The 22,656-nt window shown below is 45.3% G+C and overlaps 1 protein-coding gene and 1 long non-coding RNA gene across 2 annotated transcripts; both read left to right on the top strand.

Annotated features, from left to right (window-relative positions):
• Nucleotides 1–6,870: 6,870 nt before the first annotated feature.
• Nucleotides 6,871–9,339, top strand: LOC146695037 (uncharacterized). The gene is made up of 3 exons (XR_014923499.1): nt 6,871–6,921; nt 7,025–7,126; nt 8,865–9,339. It is a non-coding gene; the product is annotated as an uncharacterized LOC146695037 (long non-coding RNA).
• Nucleotides 9,340–9,343: 4 nt separating this feature from the next.
• On the top strand, nt 9,344–10,788 carry LOC146695038 (CD209 antigen-like protein C). The gene is made up of 4 exons (XM_085476952.1): nt 9,344–9,365; nt 9,455–9,618; nt 9,986–10,095; nt 10,170–10,788. The coding sequence occupies exons 1-4, from the start codon at nt 9,347–9,349 to the stop codon at nt 10,297–10,299; spliced, it is 423 nt and encodes a 140-aa protein (XP_085333078.1). The 5' UTR covers nt 9,344–9,346; the 3' UTR covers nt 10,300–10,788.
• Nucleotides 10,789–22,656: the final 11,868 nt, after the last annotated feature.

Raw genomic sequence — 22,656 nt, forward strand, 5'->3', positions numbered from 1 at the left:
TTTAATAACTAATTAAATACACAGTGGCCGTTTTCCTTTTTGGGGATCAGCTGTTTATTTTTGTGTACTTTTTATCAGTGTAGTGCGCTTTTTCTGAAGTGGAGCTGGAACCAGCTTACAGCTTCCATCATCAGCTCATTAGCGCAACGAAGATCTTGACCATGAAATATTCAGAAATATTTTTCCTCATTTCCTCATTTCCTCGCCCGTACCCGACCTCCTCACCTCTCTGGACCCGTGCTGCCCGTGTTCTGGTTGAGAGCATTCTCTAAATGGCTGTTTCAGGTCATTGGGGGAGCACTTAATTATTATAATGAGGTAAAAGAGAGGTCTTTAGAGAAAAATTAACCCACAGGCCCAGCTCAGTGGTGCGTTACAGCGATCCGCTAAACTAGACAAATAAAGTCAGGTCTGGTTTATTTATGGTGAGCTTTTGAGAAGGAAAAAATGCACCTAACTGAGCGATAAAGTGCTTAAATTAGCTTTTTTAAAAACAAACTAACATCATTATAATGGTATGCCCTCGTTATATCTAGCAGGATATTTATTCTCAATCTTGTGAGGGAAGATAATAAAAACAGTAAAGTGGAAAAAAGGTTAAAGTGACACAGCAAACCTGATCTACTCAGCAGGTTAACAAGTTCGTGCAAGGTGCAGACTTGTGCTTCAGTTTCCTGTCTCAAGACATACCACAGTCTGTGCTGCATGTCTTCTGTAGGGCAGTTAATAGTCTGGCGTGGCAGCGTTGAAAATGATTGGATGTTGCAACGCAGCTAATTTGAGCTAACTTTCTCTATTTTTGACTCTGTGGTTCTGCATTCCCTCAAAGTTAAGCTCGGCCAAAAAACTATTTAGCTGCATTTCAAACTCACCAAAACTGAATCTGCGGAAGAAATCAACTCCCGAAAAACTGTTCTTAGATTATCTTTTTTTTTTCTGCCACCATTCGTGGAGAAACTATGTTTTGAAAGTATTTTTAATATATTTTAACGTCCTCTTGTCCCATTTTTGTGCAGCTGAGCTGACCTTAAGGCGAAAGAAGTGAGGAAAATGTGGTATTTTGGAGGAAGCAATGCTGTGTGGATAGCTCTTAAAGGTTAGAAGTTGAGACTTAAGGTGAATCTTTGCAGGCAGAGCAGCTGGAGGAAATGCAGACAGCTAACCAGTCTGTGGAGGATATGAAGGAGGAGGAGGAAGAGCGGGTATGGACATACAGGAGATAATTATTGGCTGTGTCAGACAACATCTGTTATGTCAGCATTCCAGCCGTCAGCCTCGAGGAGGACGAGCTGAAAAAGCGCCTGCAGAGCTCAGCGTTGTTCGGAGGCACCGAGAAGCTTGCGTTCAGTCGAAGCCTTCACACTCACAGGGTCACAAGTTCAAACTCCCCTCTGCCCCACTGCAGTGTCTTTGACCGAGACCGACTCCCCTCAGGCTGACCGTGACCTCTGACCTGGTGCACTAGCAAAAGGAAACTTCCTTTCCTTCAGCTCGATCTGTATCATCAACTTGACATACAGTTGCCTCAAATGTCATTTTCCTGCAATAAAGTGAGTCGATTGTCACAAGTGCATCATTCTGTTGAAGCATACTGTGACCTAAAGGACAAACACCAGCAGGATTCAGATATTTTCTTATATTTTGGAACTTTGTAAAGTATTGCATCATTTAATTCAGTTTATTAGCCCCTGAGGAAATTATGTGGTCACATAAGTCTGAATTCAGTCCAGTTTTATTTATATAGCACCAAATCACAGTCACCTCAAGGTGCTTTTGTATTGTAAGGTAAAGACCCTACAATATTACAGCCCCCTATGAGCAGGCACTTGGTGACAAGGAAAATCTCCCCCCTGGTTGGAGGTAAGGGGAGGAAAACAGAGTGCATAAAATATAAAAGATGGCTGTGATGACTGCATTTTGAACCTTTTTTTTAACCATATTTAGGTGGGAGGGCGATGTGCTCGTGACGTGTTCACACCGAGCATGTAGCTAAGTTTGTGCTGAGTAATGCAAATACGCCGGGTCTGTGCAAGCTCAAAAATACACTTCAGTAAAGAATTTGCTTCATTCTGTGTTTGTTAAAGTCAAGCAGGTGAGACTCTGTCCCAGAAAAATGCTGCAAAACGCCTCGACTAATGTGGATCAAAGGTCCACTTCAGTTATTCAGAGTGGAAACATCGCTAACTTTAGCTTTAAAATCCCAAACACATCATTAACAAAAAAAACACATCAATCAAAGAGTTTTAAAGACAAGGATCTTTATGGAAGCTATCCATAAAGGCCCAAAATATTTTAGTATTAGGCTGTAAAAATGTTTATTTCTCCCTAAAGCTGGATATTTTAACATGGGAGTCTATGGGGAATGCCTCTAGTGGAAACCAGAGGAACTGCATCTTTTTTGCTCTGGTGGTTGATGCATCAACACGCCAATGAGCAAAAACGATGATTTTTATCAAATCGAAGACTTCTGAAAGCAGCAGAAGTCATGCAACATTGCACGATGCAGCAGGTGTGTTGCCCTTAAGGGGTCATAAAACAAGTGAGAATAGGGAGGAGGAGGGCAGACAAGAAGAAAGGAACAAATGGGAAAAAGAAAGAAAGCGCAAACTGATGAAAGATGGAAAGAGGTAAAGGAGGAGGGGAAGAGAAGGGACTGTACTGAAGTAAAAACAGGCGGTAAACCAACTGACAGATTTACATGTTGTCTGAGAGATTGATGATATGGAGCAACATACCAGCGATGTTCATTTCCAAATCTTTGTGGGTTTTTCTTTAGCTATTTAAAAATGTCTAAGGAATCCAGAGAAACACAGCACACACACACACACACTAACCATCATATTCTTTTTTTCTTTGCAACAACCCAGCATCACAGCAGAATTTATCATAGATGAACTGCTAGTTTCACAATAAAGGCTCTAAATCGGTGAGATACGCACATTTTTGGTCCCATGTTTTCAGCTCACACTGGTTCTAATCTCAGGGTCAACAATATTTTAAGAGTTTGGCAACAAAATGTGTTTTACAACATGTTCCATTTTCTTATTGGTCACTAGCTGAATGAATATGGCCTTAGATTAGTTAGTTATTATAAAGACTCCTTCAGGTCTCAGAAGACTAATGTTCATGTAGACTGGACTCATAAGAATGAAGCTAAACAGAGGAAAAATAATTCCATCAGCTAAGAAAAAACAGACTGCATAAAGAGACTGACATAGCCCCACTGTGGTTTTAAACGCATGCATTTTCAAACCTAGCATTTTGGTCTCTATTACATTAGGATTTTGGAACAAGAGAGCTTAGAGGATGAGAGGGTGGAGCACCAAGTTATCAGATAATGTTAGGTTGGTGCAGGTGCATCACAGACACTGACAATTAGTGTTCAGTAACATCCAACTAAAACGCTCAAATCTGATTCAGCAAAACTGGAGCTCAGACTTCTTGAACAATGCAAACTTTCAGCCTTAATACAATTAAAACAGGTAAGTAACAGGTTTTAACAGGTTTGACGATGAAGGAAATTATCTGTAGGATAATCTCATCTGCTGTAAAGATGACATTCGAGCACGGGGTGACTCAATGACAGAACCTCCGCTGGACGTTAGAGGAAGTGCAGTTTTTGATATTGAATAGACGGATAAGGATTTATGGTATTACCTTGATTATGCACACGTAATACAGCCATTCAGAGCGTAGATGAATCAAAACAAGCGTCCATGTGTGGACAGACCAGCTGATTATGGTTGTTGCATTCAGCTGCTGTCAGAAATTCTCCACCGGCGATGGTTTGTGTGAAATGAGAATGGTGGACACAGTAAAGTATTTTGTAATGCTGTGATATCACAAAAACTTACAAGGAGATATTTTACGACACACAAGAGATGATAGAATATCTCACAAGCACTTCGAGATTGTGAAACAAGATCCCTGAGTGAAAGCGTATCGCTTTATAATGTCTTCTTGATGCTAAATGGGACAATAATCTATCCAGTGATCGCCATGCGCTGACTCACAAGAAGTAATGTTTGAGACCATATACTTATCAGGTCGATTTTCCAATACATAGGTTGCTTTTTACAGGCGCCCCCTGCTGGCCATAAGAAAGAATGCATTTCAAACATGTCGGCTTCAGGTGTCACAGCTCAGTTTGTATATGACCAGTGTATACAAGCTCCTGGATGAAGCAGGAAGTTCTGAGTGCCAACGTTTATGAAGGAAAAATGTAACTAATGACGATAGCAGGGTTCATTGTGAGTGGACGATATACGGGAGCTGAATGGGAGCCTATTAGAGTCAGAAGCTGATCCGAGAAGCTGCATAAACATAAATGATGAGCTTTTTAAAATTTTACAGCATTGTACCAGACGACTCACAGACCGGTCTGTGAGTTGTCTGGTACCGGGCCGCCAGAGTTGAGGCTCGGGTGTGAAATTTATGGTTTTCAGGGTTTTTATCATTATTTTTTAAATCATTTTTATCAATAACTTGGTTTCCCTGGGTCTTTTCCTGTGTGTTATGAATAAATCTTCTTTTTTTGGTACCAGTACTGGTTTCATTTTGTTGTATTTATTCGCGACACCTTAAAGGCCGGTCCGTGAAAATATTGTCGGACATAAACCGGTCCGTGACACAAAAAAGGTTGGGGAACGCTGCTTTAGAGTTCTTCTTTGGACATTGCTTTTCCACTTAATTTCTAATCTTTGTCAGTATGTGGGGAAGCGGTCAGGAGAGAGGCCCAGCAGTAAGCGTCTGAAGCCATGTATAAAGCACGGTAGGGGCTATGTCATGGTTTTGGGTTTTCAAGCTTGTCAGACTTTTACCACCTCCGTTTTTTGCCTTATTTCCATGTATGTTTGCACATGTGTCAACAAACTGCTGCACCTATTTCCAGTCTTCTTGGAAAAAGAAAAGACGTGTGGCTGGAGATCTGATCACAGTAGTGTATATCATAGGAAGAAAGCTCCAGAACAACACTACATACTACTGGAAATGTGCCTTTTATGGGGGAATTTTCCTGCCGTTTAACCGACTGCTTGTCTGCTACATACCACAGCACAGTTCAAGAGTTCAGTTAATTCATGAACTCTGTCAGGGTACCACACCCAGCAGCGGCACATGAAAGCCTCCTGTACGTGTTTGTGCTGTTGTGTCCTCATGCATTTGTGATTCTACAGTATGTTTGGAAGTTTGTCTGCACATGAACCCGCGTTAAAGCGCTCACATGGTCTGTGCACACAGGTGTTTTCACTTATTCTGCTTGATTAGACCTCTATGTGGGCGTGGGCAGGCCGTGACTGACAGTTAAGTGACTCTTTGGTTAATTGTGTTGCACCTTTCAAATGAATAAAACCTTTGGGAGTCTTTGTACCAGCAGCTGTGTCACGCACAGCTCGGATGCAGAGCGGGAGCTGGCTGCTTTTCAAAAATCACACTTCGAACTATGATTAACAGATTTTCAGCAAATCATGTTATAACTTCAAATGTGCAAATACATCAGCCTTAGTAATAAGTCACAGGGTAACCAAGAAACAGGAAGTGGAGTTAGTGAGGAAGGAGGCGTCAAAGAAGTGACTTTTACAGAGGAAGCGGTTTAACAGAAGTGTTAATATTCTGTACTTTAAAAGGAAACAAGTCTCTTCAGCCATTTCCAGACCAAAGGCCTGATTCTCTGTCCTCTGTCTAATGACTAATGACACATTACCTCTGAAACAGTAAACTAACAGACAGCTCCTTTGAAATTTATAGTTTTGAAACTACCAATCACAATCCACTCATTCCAGCTTAGACTCCTGTCTCGATTTAATTACTTAAATGAACTCAGACGTATGTGGAGAGGGCGTGGCTGTTTATTGGATGTGCTCTGTGCTCAGCCCCTCCCTCCAGGATGGTGACCATGGCGTCTATTTTAGTGTATTAGAAATGATTTACAGTAGTTCCTTTAACGTCCACACGAGGCAGACTCTTGTTTCTGCTCATTAAACCACTGCAATTCACTGAAACTATGATACATCCTGTGATAATGAAGTTATATATAATCCTAATAGTACTGGTTACATTCGGTGCTATTGTGGTGAATTGGGTTTTTTCAGTCTTATTCTTACATGATTATTATAACTATTTTAACTTTAAAAGGGGTTACAGGAGATTTGTTACCAACTCAAAACTGAACCAGAAACTCACTGAAATACAGCAATGACAGTGCATCATTGGTCCGCATGGTGCAGCAACAGGAGGATACACTGAGATCCTTCCGTCTTTTGGAGGAACAGTTGACACATAACTAATGTAATAAACAGCTTTAGCAGCAGCACCTAAACTGAGGTGTGAAATTAAAACCTACAAAAGCAGAAGTTGAACATAACCTAACACCATCTGAATAATGTAAGTTACAGTTCATTTGAGACTCTAAGCAAGAAGAAGATGGAATCCAAAGCAATGACTGTTACCTATAATGCTAATGTTTATGCATCTGCAGGTAAGATGTTTTTCCATCTAACTGAAGGTTATAGAAAAATTAAACTCATGTTATTAAGTATTGTACAGGAGTCAAAGCTAAAACCCTGTAATTCAATGATGTGTCTGCACATAACAGAACATGTAATGGGTTTATAGCATGGTGATTGCCAGTTCTGGATTCTAAAGGAAACAAATAAAAAATTCTTTCTCTGTAAATATGTTTCTGGGAAATATATTTGATGACTTTTTCCTCATTAAGCAGAGGAACCGTGTTTGGGACATCACACAGGGACAAGCTAGCAGATGCAAAGAGTTGTTACAGTTTTTACACTCTGACATAATTTAATATGAAGTTTAATTTCATTCTTTTGAATTTAATCTTTGCTGTTTCAGATGAAGTTGATCAAGAGGATGTTTATGTTAACTCTGCAGTTCCCACTGTGGAGAAACACAAGCCCACGTCAGGTAGATTGTGACTAATACATGCAGTGTGTTCATAAAGTCTAAACATTACTAAAGTACTTATAAGTAATATGAATATGAATGGTGTTTCTTATTTTTCTGTCAGATAAGAAGCGTCCCTTCATCATTCCCGACGATGTTCGACCTTTTTTACCGTTGGCGGTGTGTTGGGTGATACTTTTAATAATCTTGTTCCTTCGTATCCACTGTGAGTATAACTCAGCTCAGTGATGTATAAGCAAAGGATTAGAAAATGTACACGTACGTCGTCAGTTTATTAGGCACACCGGTTCAACTGCTTGTTAATAGAAATATTTGATCAGCTCAGTGCATTCAGGCAATTACACGTGCCCACAGACTCTCTACAGTTTACACAGTGTAAGCTGAGAAAGATCAAATATCCAGTGAGCTTCAGTTCTTTGGATGAAAACGCCTTGCTGAGGTCAGACATCAGATGTGAATGCTTCAAGCTGACAGGAAGTTAACTGTAACACAAATAACCACTTGTCACAACCACGGTATGTGTAACCCGTGTGTGTGTGTCAGATGTGAAATGACATGACAGAAAACAGTGCGGCTCAGAGAAATTTGGTGTCTGCACTGAAAAACAAGTAAATAAAATTAAACAATAAAAGATGCAAATAAATTCAGGATCTCGGATTTCGTTAATTTGTAATTCCATACAGAAATTCACAGGTCAACTTTTAAGCTCATATGCACTAAAATTATATTAACTGGCATCTATAATTGTGTTCAGCAGCCTCAGCTAAATATAGCAGCACACATTAAACTGAATTTGAAAGCAAAACCTTCACAATTTCACAAAGAAGTGATGAGCTGTGTGTGTAGTGCGCCATCACAGACAGACATGCACACACACTCACAATTAAAAAGACATGTTCTGGTGAAATTCATTTCAGCTGCTATGCATAAGAGCATCACTGAACATGTAACATGTTGAACCTTGAAGCAGATAGAAGACATTCAGATGATACTGTCTGAGTTTGGCAACATGAAAGCAGAGATTCATCCTGCGTCATATTAACAGTTCTGCTCTGCTGGTGGGGTGATGTGTGGGGGATATTGTCTTGGCACACTTTGGGATCTTAAGTGCCGACTGTCATAGAGGGCTGTGGTGGGCAAGAGTTTCACCCAAACACAGGAAGGAGAGGTGGGAGAAATAACCTTAGAGGTAGCTTTATTAGCTGTGGTGATCAACTAAAAATGAATACAAAGAAACACTAAAAGAAACAAGCAAAAGATAAACTAGAAACTAAAACTCTTCCAAACAAGGAACTCGTGACTTGGCATAAACGAGAGAAAACGGAACACATGAGAACACACAGCTAATGTGGACGACACGACAGGACTTACACAGAGGATAACGGGGGGATGGGAAACACAGCTGGAGCTAATCAGACACAACGAGAACTGGAGGAAGAAAAACTAACCACGCTGAACGCAGGACTAGGGATTTTCAAAATAAAATAGGAAAATTGAGAAGCACACTAAGACATAGACTGATTACAGGGAACATTATGTTTGTATGTGTATAAATTCACTCTTACCTTTTTCCATAATATAGAGTTAGTGTAGGATTAGAGTTAGGATATTACCTATGATTATTTAAACAACATAGACATATATAAGCTGAACAGTGAAAAGGATGTGAGTGATTACATTTTACTACTAAAATACTCTGGCTTCCTCCCACAGTCCAAAGAAATGCAATTAGTGGGGATGGTTAATTGGAAACTCTAAATTCCCCATAAGAGTGAATTTGGGTGCGTGTGAGTGCGAATGGTTGTCTGTGTCTATGTGTTGGCACTGCGACAGAACTTTCTTAGTAATGCACTACAAAAGTAGTCTTTAAGCTATAGTTCTTATTGTATGTACAGTATATTTCATTATGATAGGCAAACACTTTACTTCTTTTTACATTCTAGTTACCTCTGTCATTTCTGCCAAACTGAATCACAACCTCCAGGAAGTAATCAGTCTCAATGAACACTGGAAGCAGGACCGGGATGATCTGAATGTCCAGATATACAACATGAGAGAAGCTCAATCTTCGTTGGGGGACAACTTCAGAAACCTGAAAGATGAAAACGATCAACTGAAGAGAAAAATTCAGAAGCTAAGCGCAGAGAAGCAGTCCATAAGTGAAGAAGTTCAGCGGCTGAAAGCAGAGAAGCAGTCCATGAGTGAAGAAGTTCAGCGACTGAAAGCAGAGAAGCAGTCCATGAGTGAAGAAGTTCAGCGACTGAAAGCAGAGAAGCAGTCCATAAGTGAAGAAGTTCAGCGGCTGAAAGCAGAGAAGCAGCGACTGAACAAAACATATGAATACACTACTGCAATCCCAACGGTGACAATGTGGAACACAACGAGTGATATAACTGTTCATAACAGTTCTATTTCATGGATGTGGATGTCCCACTATCGCCGAAGTATGACAACCTTTCCTACTTCTCCTGCAAATATGGCTAATTCTATCATAATACATTAATGCGGTATGATAGCTGGTCTCTTGTTTCAGGGAGGCAGCTTGAGCCTTGTCAGAGAGGATGGCTCCAATTCAAGTCCAGCTGCTACGTGACCAGTAACCATGACTCTCTGGATCAGAAGACCTGGGAAGGAGCTCGAGATGACTGCAGAGGAAGGAATTCAGAATTGGTGGTTATAGAAAGTCCAGAGGAACAGGTAAGACCTGGAACTTTGAGACCTCCAACATGCATACTGGTTAAATGAACCACTTTAACTGGCTTGAATGAATGCAGACCTCAAATGCTTGGTCCTAATAAGCTTTTTTCTGCCTCTTGTATTTGTGATATTGTTTTGGTCAATAATCACTTAATAATGTCATAAATCTGTGTAGGACTGATCAATAAATCAACATTTTCTCCCACAATGAGGAGCTTACCAAAATTCCTAATAATACCACAAGATACTTGAACTTGAGACAGCAGTTCATCCCAAAATTGAACAAGAGTGAAATCTTAAGTTGGGTGTATTATAGATTAAAGGCTGTCAGTCATAAACATATCTGATCTCTTTCTGTGATACTCAGGACTTCGTCTATAGCAGCTTAATTCGGTTGGGAGCCAGTGACTACTGGACTGGCTTGAGGGTCAAAAGTGGCAGCTGGAACTGGGTTGATGGACGTAATCTGACTGACCAGTAAGACATATTTCTTAATCCAAAGAATTATGAGATATATCCGTCATGATCTAACCAGCGTATTGTTTTTCCAGCTACTGGATACAACCACCAGCTGACAACGAGGGCTGTGTGATTTCTGTCAGAGGGACCAGTGGGTGGAAAGCTGTGAGCTGTGACATCAAAAATTCTTGGATATGTGAACAGGGCGCTCTGTCTGGTTAAATATTTCTCCTAAACCAGAGCATATAAGGGTATTTATTCTATATAAGGCAATACTGATTGACTCAAACATACTGCACAGAAATATGAAGATATATGCTTTGATATTTAATCTTAATATATGAAAGATGATTTGAATCCTTTATAGAAACTGTACTCTGTCTATTAATAAAACATGATTTTTATTTCATAAGTATATGCTAATATATTGTTTGAATTATATACATGTAACTGTATTTTTTCCTGATTGCCATTTAATGGCACTTGGAGGATAATGCCTGATGACTTGCGTTTGTGCTTTCAGCCTATATTCGTTATTCCTTGAAGATTTCTCAGGCAGAGACACTGAACAATCTGTGAGGAATACCAGTTTAATCCCGTTTACCTGTGAATAAGGCTAGATCTGCAAGGTCATAATACAATGGGAGAGAGAGTTTTGCAAGAGACACTTTTTTTTTTCGTTTTTGGAATTTTGAGGCATTTTAAGTTGGCAGATTAATCTGTTTCTTAAAATAAATAATTCTCTGTAGAGTACACCCAGCACAGACGCACGCACACACAGGCAGGTATAGCCAACTTCCACGTTTATTGATATATTTGTAGTTTGACAGCTGACTCAGTCGCACCGTCTGACAGCTCGAGCCCAGCTGATCTCCCTTGGCCGCTCCTCCTCGTCTCACTATAAACACAGCGGAGGAGACCATCATTAGTCCATAAACAATATCAGCTGTTCTTACCAGCCTCGCGGCGCCGCCCCGTTGAGCCTTCCGCTCCACTCCTCCCCTGCAGCTGCGCCCGGGGCCACGCCTCCGCCACACACCCCCACCGCCCGTTCGAGGCCGGGGAGCCGTCCGGCCGAGCCAACTCCCCCCCCCGCGAGCGAGAGAGGAAATCGGCCACTGCCATCTGCGCCCCCGGCCTATGGATCACCTTGAACTTAAAGGGCTGCAACGCCAGATACCACCGGGTGATCCGGGCGTTGGCATCCTTCATGCGGTGGAGCCACTGCAGCGGGGCGTGGTCCGAACAGAGGGTGAATGAGCGTCCCAGGAGGTAATAGCGCAGGGAGCCGACCGCCCACCGGATGGCCAGGCACTCCTTCTCCACGGTGCTGTACCGGCGCTCGCGCTCCGCCAGCTTCCGGCTGATGTATAGGACAGGGCGGTCGGCCCCCCTTACCTGCTGGGACAAAACGGCTCCCAGCCCTCTGTCCGAGGCGTCAGTCTGCAGAACAAAAGGGAGGGAAAAGTTAGGAGTGTGAAGCAGCGGCTCCCCACAGAGAGCCTTTTTCACCTGCACAAACGCCGCCTGGCACGGCCCCGTCCACTGGACCAGATCCGGGGCACCCTTTCGAGTGAGATCGGTCAGGGGGCTGGTTAGCTGCGCAAACCCCGGCACAAAGCGACGATAGTAACCCGCCAACCCCAAGAACCGTCTCACCTCCTTTTTCGTCCTGGGGCGCGGGCAGGATGCGATAGCCGCCGTCTTCTCCACCTGTGGACGCACCTGCCCGCCCCCCAGGTGGTACCCCAGATACTGCACCTCCCTCCGTCCAACCGCGCACTTCTTCGGATTGGCCGTGAGCCCCGCCCCCCTCAGGGACTCCAGGACCGCGGCCACCCGCAGCACATGCTCCGCCCAGGTGTCGCTGTGGATGATCACGTCATCCAGGTAGGCGGCAGCATACGCTGCGTGCGGACGCAGTACCCGGTCCATGAGACGCTGGAAAGTGGCCGGGGCCCCGAACAGGCCGAACGGAAGTGTCACGAACTGGTACAAACCGTACGGAGTGGAGAAGGCCGTTTTCTCCCTGGCCTCGGCAGACAAGGGAATCTGCCAATAGCCCTTGGTTAAGTCCAGTGTCGTGAAAAAGCGGGCCGTGCCTAACCGGTCCAGGAGCTCGTCGACCCGAGGCATGGGGTAGGCATCAAAGCGTGACACGTCGTTCACCCTGCGATAGTCGACACAGAACCGTATAGACCCATCCTTCTTCGCCACCAGAACGATGGGGCTACACCAGGCGCTGTGCGACTCTTCTATTACTCCCATCCTCAGCATTTCCGCCAATTCCCTCTGCACGATTTTTCGCTTGTGCTCCGGGAGCCTGTAAGGCCGTGAACGCACCGTCACGCCAGGCTGCGTCACGAAATGGTGCTCGATGAGGGACGTCCGGCCGGGCAGGGGGGAGAACACGTCCGCAAAACGCTGTTGCAACGCGACAACATCCGCTCTCTGGGCCTGTGTGAGATGGTCATCACAAGGGAGGGAGGCGGGAATGATAGAATTTGGCACCTCCGGCCCCAACTCATCTCTCTCCTTCACCAAGCTCACCAGAGAAGCGGTTTCAACCTCACGCCACAGTTTGAGGAGATTGAGGTGATAAATCTGCGTGGCTCCTCCCCTGTCCGACCGAGCGACCTCATAGTCCACGTCCCCGACTCGCCGTGTGACCACAAAGGGTCCTTGCCACTTGGCGAGCAACTTCGAGCTGGAAGTAGGGAGTAACACAAGCACTTTATCTCCCGGTGAGAATTGCCTGAGCCTAGCCCCTCTGTCATACAGGCGTTGCTGACGCTGCTGAGCCTGGAGCAAATTCTCCCGTGACAACCTCCCCAAAGTGTGGAGTTTTGCTCTCAGGTCCAACACGTACTGAATCTCATTTTTGGCGGGGCTCGGACCGTCCTCCCAGCTTTCTTTAATCAGGTCGAGCACCCCACGTGGCCTCCTGCCGAACAGCAGTTCAAAGGGAGAAAATCCCGTGGAGGCCTGGGGCACCTCCCGCACTGCGAATAACAGAGGGTCTAGCCAGTGATCCCAATTGCGTTCATCCTCGTTAATGAACTTCCGAATCATGGACTTTAAGGTCTTATTCAGCCGCTCCACCAGCCCGTCAGTCTGAGGGTGGTAGACGCTGGTCCGAATAGATTTAATGCCCAGTAATTCGTACAGTTCCCGCAGTGTACGAGACATAAACGACGTGCCCTGGTCAGTCAGTATCTCTTTCGGGATTCCGACTCGGGAGATGACCTGAAACAGTGCCTGCGCCACACTCTTTGCAGAGATGGTGCGCAGCGGAACTGCTTCCGGGTACCGCGTTGCGTAATCCACCAGGACTAACACAAAGCGGTAGCCGCGTGCACTCCGGTGAAACGGCCCGATGAGGTCCATGCCGATGCGCTCAAACGGGACCTCAATGAGGGGGAGAGGGCGCAGCGGCGCCTTCGGTATGGCCGGCTGGTTAACAAGTTGGCAGTCCGGGCAGGACGCGCACCAGCGGCGCACATCCGCTCGGATGCCCGGCCAATAAAATCGGGCCGTTATTCGCTCCAGAGTTTTCTCGTAGCCCATATGCCCTGCCATGGGGTTATAGTGGGCCGCCTGGAAAAGCGTTTCCCGGCGGCCCTGCGGCACCAACAACTGGGTGTGTGTTTCCTCGGTCTGAGTGTCACGACTCACTCGATATAACCGGTCGTTTAATAAGACGAAACGCGGGTAGGTCTGCGCGGCCTCAGGGCGCACCACGTGACCATCAATAGCCATCACTTGGTCAAAGGCTGAGCGTAGGGTGCCGTCACGAGACTGCTCCAGTGGGAAATCACCCATGGGGGACACTTCCGGGGCCGGCGGGACGTCCCGTGAGGGACCCGCCGGCTCCTCCCCCCCGGAGTCGGTGTCGGACGACCCCGCGTCACCGCTGAATGCCGCGCACACGCTACACCCCGCTTCCGGTCGTGATCGCACCCCCGCGTACTGCCCCAGTAGCTGATGAAACCCCGGCCAATTGGTACCCAGAATCAGGGGGTGCGACAGGCGCGGGCTAACCGCCGCCGTTACTCTATGCGTTTTGCCCTTATACTTTAATAACAGCGGCACAATGGGATACCTGTGAACGTCACCATGCACACACCTCACCTCCACCCATTCTGCCTCCAGCAATGCCCCGGGGCGAACCAAGCTTTGGTGTACGAGGGTCTGCGTGCAGCCCGTGTCCACCAACGCCTGGCGTATACCCCCTCGAGTCCTTACCGGAATACGGTATGTCCCTCCTGGACCGGGGGAGGGTGCTGGGGCGCCAGCAACACGAAACACCTGCCCCACTTCCATAAGCGGACAATCCCTCCTCAGGTGCCCCGGCTGCCCGCACTTCCAACACTCCGGCCCCGGCGTCTGTGCTGCTCTCCGTGGCTCGGGGGCGGCTCCACTCGGCTCGGCTGCCCTGGACGGCACCAACGCCGCGAAAGGGTTAGTGGGGCTCAGCGCCGGCAGCCGCTCTGCCTGCCCTGGTGCCGGCACACGGCGTCTCGGGGCCGGCACTGGGGCCTGTTTGTTCGGCCTCCGTCCGGCGTCCCCGGGTTCCCCGGCTCCAGCGGCAAGGTGGTCTTCCGCTAGCGTCACCGCTACCTCCAGGCTTGCGGGCCGGTGGCACCGGACCCACCTCGCCGTCTCCGCTGGCAATCCCTCCGTGAACTGTTCCAGCACCACCTTGTCCACCAGCTTCGTCTCGCCCTCCGACGGTCCCGGTTGCAGCCAGCGAACCGCCGCGTCGCGCAGCTGCCGGGCCCAGGCGAATGGTCGGTCCGTTGGAGCCAGCCGACTGGCCCGGAACCGCCGGCGATGGTCTTCGGCGGTGAGCCCCAGCCTGTCCACCACCGCCCGGCTCACGTCCGGGAAGCTGCTCCTCGACGCCGGAGGCAGACTCAGGGCCGCTGTTTGTGCCTCCCCAGACAGCAGGGGGAGCAGCCGCGGAGCCCACTCCTCCCGCGGCCATTGGCAAGCCTCCGCCGTAGCACGGAAGGTCTCCAAAAAAACTTGTGGGTCGTCCCCGTCCCCCATCCGGGGCACCGACACCGACAGCGGCGAGGGCTTTGGCGTGGCAGCGGCCCCGACCAGCCGTTCCAGAACTTGCGTCTGTCGGTCCGTCTGCTCCCGCAGCGCGGCCAGGTGGGCACGCTGGTCGGCCGCCTGATCCCGGCTCATCGTCGCCATCTCCGCCAGCATCTGCGCCAAGAATTGCAGAGGCTGGGCGGGTGGCGTGGCCTGTGGGTCGGACATTCCCCCACCCCACTCCTGGGTTTCGGCACCACTTGTAGAGTACACCCAGCACAGACGCACGCACACACAGGCAGGTATAGCCAACTTCCACGTTTATTGATATATTTGTAGTTTGACAGCTGACTCAGTCGCACCGTCTGACAGCTCGAGCCCAGCTGATCTCCCTTGGCCGCTCCTCCTCGTCTCACTATAAACACAGCGGAGGAGACCATCATTAGTCCATAAACAATATCAGCTGTTCTTACCAGCCTCGCGGCGCCGCCCCGTTGAGCCTTCCGCTCCACTCCTCCCCTGCAGCTGCGCCCGGGGCCACGCCTCCGCCACATTCTCATATTTTGTTCCTCTTCTTTGTCTTGGTTTTGTCTTTTTGATTGTGTAACACCACAGACACACAATATATCTTGATTTTTAGACTTCCTGTCACTCTGCTATTAAAAAACCAAGGCATTTGAAGAAAAGGCCAAAATTAGGTAGCATCTCAAAGCATAATTAGGAACCTTTGAAATAGAGTAGAGACTGATGATGCATGCATCGTGGATCATAACAGGGCCACAAACACCATAAAAGACCGCGACTCTCTGGTTTAGAAGACCTGGGAAGGAGCTCGAGATGACTGCAGAGGTAGGAATTCAGAATTGGCTGTTATAGAAAGTCCAGAGGAACAGGTAAGACCTGGAACTTGGTTCACAAGTATCCAATCACAATGTTAATGTAATCCTAAACAGATACAGGCTAGGTAAAGCAAATCAGTCTGATCATAATAGAGGAAACATTCACATCTCTGTGGAAATATGTCCCATATATGTTTATGGGCAGAGGTTCCCAAAGTGTGGGGCCCGCCCCTTAGGGGGAGGCACAGAGCCATTGCAAGGGGGGCGCGGTATGAAAAGAAAGAGGGGAAAAAAAAAAGTTCGGACACTGCTAGCATAATTGACAGGTTTTTGACGGGGCGTCCACACAAACGCAAAGCAGGAGATGAAGCATCGCCAAATATGTTTCCAAACCAACTTCCTTCCAAGCCAAAGACTAGAAAATATGGTGACGCAAATCTTCCTTTGGCTTCACCTGCACAAGTGCCGAGGTAAGTCTCCTCAGCAAATTGGTTTTCCCTGTGTCGGGAGCAGCGCTGGGCTCTCCAAATCACAGACAAACAGTATCCTACATCCGACAAAACAGTATTTTGTCTCTATCTGCCATTCTGCAATTCATCTCCTGTAAACAATAACGTGGCGCACAGCGTGACGTGAAAAAAGGCACATACCTTTGACGTTGCGTGACGAACTCTGTATTCCTCGTCCACACGTAAACGCAAAAAAGGAGTTTTAAAAAATCTCAGTTTTTGGTGATTCGAAACACCGTTTACGTGTGGACGAAAGGCCCAAATGCATAGAAACAGCTGCGTGTTCAAAAATACCCGTCTAGGTATGGACGTAGCATAAAAGAGTTAGTAGTGTATTTTATTACTACCTGTAACTTATTGCAGGTTAATTGTATTTGCTTAATTTTCCGGGGCGGGAACATTTTTCTTATAAAAGAAAGGGGGGCCTAGCAAAAAGAGTTTGGGAACCACTGTTTTAGTGTAACTTTTAAATTGCTAATGGAGAAAGGGGCAGATCATTTAGATGAAGGTCACGTAAAGCACTGAGGTTGTACTCAGTGCGGTAGGCCTAATAAAACATTACACACACCTGCCATTGCAAACTCAAACCATCTACTGCATGACTGGGTTTGAATCTCAGGGTAAGCAGTCTAAGTAAAACTACCTGGACCTATTTATCCCCAACCACTGCCTTTACATCAGGGGTCGGTAACCCTGGGCACAAAGGGTTAACTGAAGGCACGACACGCAGTGAATTAATCTGAGAAGGGGCATTAAAAAATAAATGGCCAGGCCAGCGGTGCACATCGCAAATTAGCTGTGCGCCTTTTTTGACGTCACACTGTGCGCCACGTTATTGTTTCTCTGAAATCAATTTCTACAATGACGGACTTAGACAAAATACTGTTACTGTTAATTTTACTCTCTGCAGTGTTTAAAATGCTTACATATACACACACAGTTACTGTCCTCCACACATAGGACCCAGTTCTGCTTCTATGCGCCATCTTTGTTTACCCTTTCCCACCCAGGCTTCCAGACTTCTGATTGGCCAACATTTCTACATTTTTAAGAATATATCGCCACCTGTTGTTTTGGCATGTTCCTGGCAGCGTTTTTCTTCGTTTTTGGCGTTTATGTGTGGACGGGATTTTTAAAAAAAAACAAAAACGGAAAATCTCAGTTTTCAAAAATACCCGTGTACATGTGGACGTAGCCTTAGCTAACGACCCCAACTACCAGATTCAACTTGTAATTGGCTAAAAATAACTTAGCCTACCGGTGAGAGGGACGTTGCTAGCTGGCAGTTGAAATTTCCACATTCCGACACTTCAAAAGCTTTAGGAGCTGTCCGCTCAGCACAGCATCAGCACCGCGGAAATACACAGACACATCCGTAGACTCGAGACAGCATTCACAATGCTTTTTCGGGGCTTCCAGGTGTTTGGACCAATGTTTTCTTTTCTGATCAAACCAGAAAGCTTTAATGAGCAGCTGGATTTGCCTTGCATTAACTGGCTGGACACAGAGGACATCGAAATGCAGCTGATTGAAATGAAAACCTCGACTCTGTGGGGTCAAAGTTTGCAGAACTACGAACGAAGCTGGTATCCATAGTTGAGCATGTTCATGGAGCTGCATTTTCACCTGCTGGACATCACTACCTGACAAGTTTAACTGTCTTCAGAACATTGCAGAGGCCTTATTGACAGTATTTGGCTCTACATATCTGTGTGAGCATATTTTCTCTCACATGAGTCCTCAGGTAGCCGTCTGAATGCTGGACACTCGGAGACCTGTGTCTCTGAGTGGGAGACCAGAGATCATATTAACATGTGTGTCTCTGTATTAACAAACATGCCATATTGGCCCAGTTTATTCTTCTTATCATTGTTGTTCACTGCTAATAATGAGCGTTATTAAATTTATTGCTAATGCAATCATATGGCACATTGGCTTCTGAGGAAATTTTAGATGGCACTCATCAGAAAGTTTGCCGACCCCTACTTTAGATCTTCCAAGGAATATTGTGTTTTCCCAAACCAGTTGTGGTCCGTGATCTTGATCCGTTCCTGGGTTTGACAGATCTGTAATGTCTCACCTCAGAGGCAGCCAAGAAGGACCTTAGTTAGATGCTTCTTGACTTTGTTATTGAAATGTAATGTTATTTTAATATTCATGTGAGGGGAAAGAGTAGAAACCAAGATATACTGAATGTCTATAAAATTCCAATGTAATAAAGAAACCACAGCATGATATTAAAAAATGTACTGCAGTGGTCTACTGTCTGCTGCTCCATTGTCCTACTCTTACTGTGAGCAAGCCAAAGTTCAGCCATTGACCTCATGAACGACTCCACCTTCATTTAAGGACTATAATCTGTAGTCCTTTTCACATCTGTCTTAAACTGGTTTTCCTGGTCTGGGTCTTAAGGGCAGTAGTCTAGACAAAGATGCAAAGATGAAATTAAAAACCATTCCGTCTTTCAATCTCACGTTTCATTAATCCCCCCAAACGACCTCAAGTCTTTGAACTCCTTTACTTGAGCTGAGTTGATGATGGAGATCTGACTGAATAGTACGACATACTTCTTAATTGAAATAATTATAAACTCTATCTTCCATGATCTAACCACTATACTGTTTTCTCAGCTCAGGATGCAATCACCTGCTGATAACCAGCACTGTGTGATTTCTGTCAAAGAAACCAAAGCGTGGAAAGCTGTGAGCTGAAACCCGAGAATGTAAGAGGATTTATTCCACATAAGTCAACGCACACCATCCATCCTTCTTCTGCTTATCCTTATCAGAGTCGTGGGGGGGCTGGAGTTGGAGCCTATCCTAGCTACCATAGGTCAGATGGTAGCTGGGAAGCATTACTTGTCTTTCTTTTGCAGCAACTAGTTATTAAACTACTGTTATTAAACTAGTTCTTTAACTAGTTTCCTCAGCTTGTTGCTACTGATACTGCTGCTGCAACAGAGTCCATGGAAACCTTTTTTTAATGCACTGGTGATATCAAGGAAATCATTGAATAAAGGCTCAAATGGATTTCCTGTATCCGTGTGCACACATGTTCAAACTCTCCTATAGGGAGAAAGCATGTGTGTGTTCTCAGCAATGAAAACAAAGAATCAGCTCTGCTTCTTAACCTGCACTTTACTGTGTTTGTGTAAACACACAGAGGAAGAGATAATACACTGTTATAGACCGGGAAGATGAAAATAGGCTGGGTTGTTCACTGGTAGTTGCATGTGTGCTGATGCAGGTACTCAAGACTGTTTTCAGCTTTGTGCATGTCTCTCCTTGCAGTTCACATGACGCCTTTCATAGGAGCTGTCCTGTACACATGAAGAGTATGTGTGGATAAACAGAAAAGGGAAACTGATGGGAGACCAGCATGTCCTATTATACTAACAGATTATAGGTTTTCTCATTGGCCAACGTGTGTTTGATGTAGATGAATTATGTCTGGTTTGATAAAACAGTACAGGCTCCAGATTAGCATCTATGAGAAACCAGTTAACCAGCTGTTTTGCTACTAATATTCCATTTTCATTAATTGTCACACTATTAATTAGTAACCAGTCCCCATCTTATCTTAATGACCTTGTAGTACCATATCACCCCATTAGAGCACTTTGCTCTCACACTGCAGGCTTACTTTAGTTACGCTGCAACAGGCCTAAGCTGCTGGGGATCTTCTGATGATGCACTCACAGGGACTCGTCTGCTTTTTTAGGTTTTCTGTGTATTATTTTACTTTTATTACAATTTAAAGCAACTTCATGTGACTGTTGTTGTGATTTGGTGATATATATGAAACTGAATTAAATTATCACCAGCTTAGCTGTTGCCTCAGTAACAAACTGTCCTATGACAGCACTCCAGTGTTTACTCCATGTCCCTGAAATCATACTTTAGTTCCATTCACCAGTTCAGTCTTTGTTAAGAGTGGCTAGAAATTTGGTAACATAAGTTCCACTTTTTGTTGTACTGGTAGAACTAAAAAACTTACTAGTCTGTCTAGTAAGCAACTTGTGAGCCTTTTTAAAAATGAATTTTTCAACGAGCATGTTAGCGAGAAAAGCCTTGATGTTGGAAAGGGGCTGTGAGCTCCGGTCATGTCTGGTTTGATTAAACAAGTGGAGGCTCCACATTTCACAAACATACTGATACAACATTTATACAGTTAGTATACTTGTGTGCAGCTGCTTTAGCTGCTTTCAGAGCTCATGAGAAGCCTGGTAGGTAGGTGATGTCTTTACTACTTGCTTTTCCACCTCTGCAAGACACAGAAAAACACATCACTGTCCTGGTTAGTCAGCGTGGACTAAAGGAAGTCAGACCTGTGTGTTGTGTTTTAGAGACTGATACACAGCTTCATGTGAAAATGCATTTAAACACACACACACACACACACACACACACACACACACACACACACACACACACACACACACACACACAGAAGGTCACGGTGGGGTCCGTGGCTGCAGCTGCATTCCTGCACCGAGGTCTGTGTTGATACGTGCGTCGACGCGCTGCGCGGCTGTCTGGACTCCCGGCCTGCGAATCCAAACACGGAAGGGTCAGGACCTCGCTGTATTTGTTTAACGGTGCGATAGGTGTCACCGTGGCGGGGTTACAGCGAAACAGCGCCAGGCATAACTGGCTCCGGAATGACAACAAACACCGGCCGTGTGTTGTTCCGGCTAATTTGCTGGTGTTTTCTTTAAAGCCTGGGCTTAGCCGGCAACACAGGCCGTTTAACTCGATCAGTGTTCCGCTTTTTTTATCCCATTTTATTTCACACAAAACAAGCTGTTGTTGCCTTCCCTCTCCAGAACTTAACCCGGCCCAGCCCTGCCCGGTTCTGTTTCTACAACCTTTCATTGGCTTTAAATTGTTGTGATTGGCAGTGATATTCCAGCCGCCAACAAAGAGACCGCATGATAACAAAAAAGGACATGAACTCAGAAACCACCCAAACAATGTTAACGGGCTTTAATGTAAATTTGATTTATTCAGTCTGATTTCTCTTGTCTCACACAACAAGCGCACAAATTGCACTCGGTTATTGTTTATTACCGTGACAGACCAACAACACCATGAGGAAATGTTAATATTCACCCAACATAACTTGACAGGTGCATGAAAGATGGCAAAAAGCCTGGCAGTTCTGATCAGTTTACAGTTACTTGCAGACTGTAAATATGTGTTAACACACTGATATTGTTGCTGTTTCATGTCGTTGTTCAATTTTAACAATTAATGTATCACAGAAACTACAATATATGCAAAACAACACAAGCATACATTTAGTAATATAAATTTGGGGCTTTTATGGAAGAAGCTGTAAGTATTGAACTTGTGTATCCAATCTTTAAGTGATTACATATGAACGGTGCTTCCTGCGTTGATTAGGGCTGTTGTGATTTTAACATATTTTAATGTTTTGTATCTTGTTCTATTTAATCTCAACAAGCCCCTAAAAACCTTACGATGTAACCACAGCCCATGTAGCAGTATATTAATGACTAACCTTATATTGTGGATGGATGGTAAATGGACTGGTTCTTATATATCGCTTTCCTACTGTGACTGAGCACTCAAAGCGATTTATACAACTAATTCATTCACCCAATCGCTCGTAAGTGCTCTAGCTAACATTCATTGCAAGATGAGGTTAGTATCTTGCCCAAAGATATTTGGCATGCAGACTAGAGCAGACTGGGATCGAACCACCGACATTCTGTTTAGTGGCTGACCTGCTCTGCCACAAGAGTTAAGGCCACCCCATCCATCTGAAATGTTCTCAGTTCTGTCCTGACTGAAGTTTGGCCAGTTTACAGCATCCTGCCATGCGATTGCATTTGTCCCTAACCATCAGGAACCCTCATGTTAACTTTTATAGAGTGGAAAAAAGTAGTGCTGTACATTTGAATTTTTCAGAAATCTCTCAGTCAGAACATGCTATATCATGTTTAGGTGGAAACTAGCGAGCTAACTTCCTGTTAACTTCTAACTCTGTTAAATGTATTAAATCCTGTTTTCATGGATGTCTGGATGTTAAACTTAATTGTTACACCTGGTAAAGCAGCAACGCTGATCATTTTATTAAAGATGAAAGAATTTATTCAGTTTTTAACTCTCAGTGATGCTGCAGTGTTTGTTTGACTTTGGGACCTGAAACGGAGTTTGGACCTG

This window comes from Copadichromis virginalis, linkage group LG13 (assembly GCF_057382275.1).
Source record: "Copadichromis virginalis isolate Kocher_CV1m ecotype Utaka linkage group LG13, C_Virginalis_male_GT1.1, whole genome shotgun sequence".
NCBI classification, from domain to species: domain Eukaryota; kingdom Metazoa; phylum Chordata; class Actinopteri; order Cichliformes; family Cichlidae; genus Copadichromis; species Copadichromis virginalis.